The 5,860-nt window shown below is 38.3% G+C and overlaps 1 protein-coding gene across 2 annotated transcripts in view; it reads left to right on the forward strand.

Annotated features, from left to right (window-relative positions):
* The window catches only part of LOC117113453 (neuronal acetylcholine receptor subunit alpha-10-like), an 8,991-nt gene extending 3,954 nt beyond the window's left edge, over positions 1-5,037 (forward strand). For both annotated transcript variants that reach the window (XM_033256788.1, XM_033256789.1), the window contains exons 2-3: positions 3,480-4,021; positions 4,609-5,037. In XM_033256788.1, coding sequence (XP_033112679.1) covers positions 3,480-4,021; positions 4,609-4,922 — 856 coding nt within the window. In that variant the 3' untranslated portion in view covers positions 4,923-5,037. The remainder of the gene's footprint in view (positions 1-3,479; positions 4,022-4,608) is intronic.
* The last annotated feature ends 823 nt before the right edge of the window (positions 5,038-5,860 follow it).

The following is a 5,860-nucleotide window of genomic DNA, read 5'->3' on the forward strand; positions in this document are numbered from 1 at the left end:
GATATAAGGCTCCTGCAGTTGGTGGCTGCTTATTTACACCTTGATTGTTTGGCAGAGTTTTGAAGCTTTTCCATCGTAAAATTGAGGCATTTTAGCAGATACTTTCTTCGTTCAGAGAAAAATATATTTAGGTAACTGTTGTTGTCATTGTTATGAGTGAATTTCCAATTGAATGCTGCATTTCAATAACATAAACTTACAATATTAGTGACAATTTTAGGAAAAAATGGCGGCCATTTTGAAACTACTGGCAACCGCCCTTACGTATGAAAAAAAAAATTTGCACATACCTTTTTGATATATCAATGTCTATTCTACATCATATCCAATTTTTAAAAAATATAGCAAAAAAAAATGCAACCTCTGATATTGCTACATTTCGGACTGGACTAGTAGGACGCCAGGTAGGACGGTCACGCATGAGTGAGTTATTGCGGTCACGCATGAGTGATTCCGTTCTAGCGCATTCTAAATAATCATGTTTAAAGCTTCTTAATAATCGATCCAGTAACCAAAGTGTTTAATAATTCTATTTAGTTTTTCTGTCATTTTCTTTGGTAAGAATCAGTCAATAGCACCCAAAACTGGACAGTCAGAAAAAGACAATTTATTTGTTTGTCAGACTTCAGTTTAAAACTCCTTCTTCTCCCTGCGTTTACTCATTCTTTCAACCTTCCCCGCCTTGATTGTCGCTTCCTTTCTTACCCGCCGGTAGAAATATTTTCAACCCTGTCCTGATGTCACTCAGAGTAGGCCTAGCGTGAGAAAAATGTGCGGGGACAACACAACCAGGAGGCAGACACCACCTGTATTACTGTACATGTTGATCCCGAAAGCATTGTTAATAACCTATGTTCTATGATTTTATAAAAATACTGATCCAGAGATTAAAATTTAGAATTCCCTTAATTACCTTTTAATTCCCCACCAAATGACATCGATGAAATTATATCAAAGGTAACGAATGGACGTTTCAGTGTATACTGTATTTATATTTTTTCTAATTGGGTTACATTTATGAAATTTATTCTACAGCAATTTCTATATGCTGTTGAATGCTGTACTTCTATGGACAAAGAGGAGATTGTAGTATAGGCTTATACAGAAAAAGTTCCTACCAATGGGAGATACCGCTTTCCTCCCAGGGGCGGATCCAGAATTTTTCAAACGTGGGGACACAACAGGCCCGTAGCCAGGTTCTTCCAATGGGGTGGGGGGGGGAGAGAGTTTTCTGGGCGTGAGCTCCACGGTCGAAGCCCCGGTGGGGTCGGCGAAACCCCCAAAGCAAGGGATTTTTGTGCTTTATGGGTCTAAATAAGGCTATAAAAGCAGATACGTTTTAAAAGGTCTTTGTCTGGGTGGGTCTGCAGTGCATTCGTGGGGTTGGAGGACTTATTTGGGAAATTTGAGGAGGGGAGGTTCGCCAGAAAAGAGGGGGGTTTGCTAGAAAAGGGAGGTTCTCCCGAACCATAACCATAACCATAAATTTAGAGTAGCAAAATGGGGGACACGTTCCCCACGATCCGCCCCTGCCTCACAAAGCAAACCCCGCTGGTCCCACCATCCTTTGTGGCACCTCTTTGACACTTTATTGTACCCAGGAGTTCAATGGCGATCCAGCAGTGGAATGAAAGGATAGCTCGATTATTTCCCACTTATTTACACCAACCATGTTGGAGCTAAGGTGGACGTGGCGGCGAGAACCTCATAATTGTGCCCCCGCCACCTGTCAGAAAATCTCTGGATCCGCCCCAGAGGACTTGGACATGGCGCTTAAAGACCTTGTTTATTTGCACCTTATAAATCGACCTATTATTATTATCATCATTATCTCATCATCATCATTATTATTATTATTATTATTATTATTATTATTATTATTATTATTATTATTATTATTATTATCGAGAACGATCGAGAATCATAATACAGTATATATCAGATATTCGCACGATGTGCATTAGAAACCGCTATAGAGTCAATTCCATATGAATCCAACACACTTTTTTGCCCGACCCCCTTCAAATCGCCCAATATTTTGCATGTTGGGGGTTCTACCTGAGATAACCCCACAGTGAAATGTTTGGCTCCGCTCCAGCATTTTCTGATGAGTAGAGCAATTTGAAATTTTCATGAGATTTGGCTAAAAAACTCACCTTCTGATAGACAACTGCTGATATCTCTCTTGAAACTAAACAATTCTGGTACCGTTGGATAGAGGAGAAGATTCTCTTTCCAATGATATGCAACGCGATAATGTCCGGACCAGTGAGAATTATATAGGTCATGTCACTTGAACTTGACCTTTGACCCAAAGTATCACAAATGTATATATCTCGATTTTTGGAAAATTCACACCTCAGTTAGGACACTTGGCCCACATGATGCCCCTAAAGTTTCATTGTGGGCAAATGAAATATGTTAGCTCTAGACTACATTTTGTGCCTAGGTATTGATAGTTTCACTGAGTTTCCAGGAAATCTGCTAATAGATTCTATAAAAATTGGCACCATAGTATAGTGAAATTCAGGGGCCCCGTGACCATTTTTCTGGGACCAAGGTTTCACTGCTGATTTACTCAGCAGAAAATGCTGGCGCGGAGCCAAACATTTCACTGTTGGGTTATCTCAGGTAGAACCCCCAACATGCAAAATATTGGGCGATTTCAAGGGGGTCGGGCAAAAAAGTGTGTTGGATTCATATGGAATGACTCTATATCGAAACCGGTTCCGTGGAGTAGCCTGTACTCTAACAACGGTTTGTTTGTACTGTATTTGTTTTCTCCAGTAAACGTCGCAAATAGGGGCCTAGGTGGTACATGGAGTTAATTATTATCAAAATAATTAACTCCATGGCTGGTATCGATAATACTAACTGGTGTTTATTTCATGATTAGTCACTTCTATATATTGATGTTAGCTTTCGAATAAAGGTATTATTATCTGGAAATCCTGACATACTTAGTTGATGGTCTTAATTTGCGGGGTCTGATATTTCTAGTGAGTCTGATATCTCATGGTCTTAGGTCTTAGCTTTCGTGGTCTGAGCTTTCGGGACACCCGGGGAAAAACACGGCATAAACGTCTCCAAAAGGCGATGCACTACGCTGAAACTAACACTTAGCCCCCCCCCCCCCCCCATCTACAAAACAAGGATAGAAGCGGTGGGAATTAAACCGAGGATCTGAGATCGCCACAGTTCATCCGACTGAGCTAAATTGCACTCTGGTTTAAACTAATAAAATAGGTACTCTACATTAGTTCAAAAACAAATTATGCTGATTTAATACAGAAACGATTACGGAAGTGTACAATCATGACTAATTGGCACATAATAATTGGCAAATGTATGAAACATAATATTAATAATGTTATTAACCAGAAATGCTGATTCCTTAAATCTTTATTTACAGGATTTAGCCTATTTCACATAACATAAGTTTGACTACATTTTTAAGTAATTTAAACTTTATTTACTAGCATTGACGAAGAATTCAATCAGTTCCTACCAAATACACCAGTAACGATATGTTCAGACGGAAGTGCAACATACGCAGCGTATTCTATATTTCGGAGTTCCTGTCACATCAAAATCAAGTTATTTCCATACGACTATCAAACTTGCAAACTGCGATTTTCTTCTTGGGTTCACAATATGTTCGAACTAGACGTTTATCCGAATCTACGATCTCTGGATCAGGAGGAACAGTTTGATGACAACGGAGTGTGGGAGCTAATTAGTGTGGATGTAAGTCGGGAAGTGGAGGAATACAAGTCAGGGTTTAACCCGTTTGTTTACGCCGTCTTTTCCTTTCATCTCATGCGACACCACGAGTTTCAGTTACTGTTTATTTTGATCCCTTACTTCTTCTGTTCCGTTCTCATCTCTTTGATGTTCTTCATTCCTGTCGAGAGTGGTGAGAAGCTATCGTACGGAATCACAGCTGTGCTAGGAATGATCGTTTTCCAAGAAATTATTGCATTTTCCTTGCCGCCTGTTGGAAATGAACCCTCTATTGTCGGTAATTATTTCCTTTTAATATTTATTAATATTTCATTGCTATTTTCTAAAAATTGTAAGATAAAAAAAATATCATTACTATGCTACATGATGATCAATCTACGGAAATGATAGTCTAAAGATAACTTTAATGGCCTTGAAAAGTATGATTACAGCAAGATGATTTAGAGCTTATTTCTTCACGTGTTACATTTCTTATAGCCTAATAAATAATCTCTTTGGAGATATCGTCTTGTTTAAGATGCTTAAGATGGCGTATCGCATTAATCTCTGCATAAATTGTGTGCGTCAAATACCACTGTTGTATTTATGCATGACCGTAGCGCGTAGAGTTCGAGATGAATTGTCTCCAATCGGACCACAAATTCCTACGAAAGCTTCAATCCCAGTTCATTAAGCCATCTGCATAGACATCAGAAAGTTCCGGGATCGAATCCTGGTTGGAACAATTTTTTCGCACTCACAGATTCCTTTTTTTATAATGTGTATAATGTATAAAAAATTGCCTCAAAACGATTTAGAGTTTATCTCTTCACGTATAATATAGGCCTACATATTTTTAAACAGTAATATTATTCACTATTTCAGGAAAGTACTTCACTTCAGTGATCTGTATTGGAATCATATCAGTGTTTGTGGAAATTTTGGTTAACAACATATATATGCAAGGGAATATTTACAAAGCATGCGTATATGTATTCAAGTACCGCAAAGCAAATACGAACGAACCCGGCGGTAAACACGAAGCAGTGGAAAATCTACCAGAACAAGATACCGCAGAAGCAGCCATCAAACACACCACGGCTTTGCAAGATTATTGCGCTGTTTTTGATTTCTATTTTGGGATTGGAGGTCTAATTTTAAATTTCATATTCATGACCTGGTTTATTATAGCAATTTAATAGTAACACACTTAGACAATAATCTTTGTTTTCACTTCTGATAATATATATTGCTGATTGATGACTTGTGACTATCGGTTATTAAACGACCCAAGTCATTTGGGAACAATAGTAAGGATGCAGTTTTTTTTGTGTTATTTTTTTATTTTTACGTTTACGATCCTGATGTAAATCCATGTTAGGATATTATAGTAGTTCCGCGAGATTGAATTCTCATCCAGTTTGTTCTTGGCCTTACTCTCCCTCTCCAACCTGAACGACTCTGCGGGTGTCTATAAAACGAAGACCGAAGACCGAAGACCCAAAAACGAAGACCCCTATTTTTTCTATATTATTTTGATGATTTTGCTGTCACAAAATCAAAATTACGAAATTTGTTGGGCGTCTGTTTGTGAAATATTCAAGGGTCTTCGTTTTATAGACACCCTACATGGGTGTCTATAAAACGAAGACCGAACACCCAAAAACGAAGACCCCTATTTTTTCTCGTTTGTTTTGATGATAATACACCTGGCTGTCACAAAATCACAATTACGAGGTTATTTGAACTTAGTTTGTGAAATTATGAAAGGTCTTCGTTTTATAGACACCCTATATGAGTGTCTACAAAACGAAGACCGAAAAAAGAAGACACATATTTTTTTTTCTCTCAATCGTAATGAAAATAATATTTTTAAAATCATTTTATACTAGATATATAGTATTTATCTTTTTAGCACATTATTGCCTGAATTTGAGTCAATTTAATGAGTTCCAAAGCGGCAGCCAAGTTTGTACGTCCACTGCCGGCCGCAGAGCGCGTCTTGGCGCTGTTGCCCTCAAACAAAAGTAAGGCCTGGCCGAGCGGTACGCGTATTTCGTGGGGGTGTCTATACAAAAGGAAGACCAAAGACCTGAAAACGGAGACCCACATTTTTTTCTTTCAATCTGATGAAAAT

Source organism: Anneissia japonica, unplaced genomic scaffold (assembly GCF_011630105.1).
Source record: "Anneissia japonica isolate Jap-2015-1 unplaced genomic scaffold, ASM1163010v1 scaffold493_len2256704_cov171, whole genome shotgun sequence".
NCBI classification, from domain to species: domain Eukaryota; kingdom Metazoa; phylum Echinodermata; class Crinoidea; order Comatulida; family Comatulidae; genus Anneissia; species Anneissia japonica.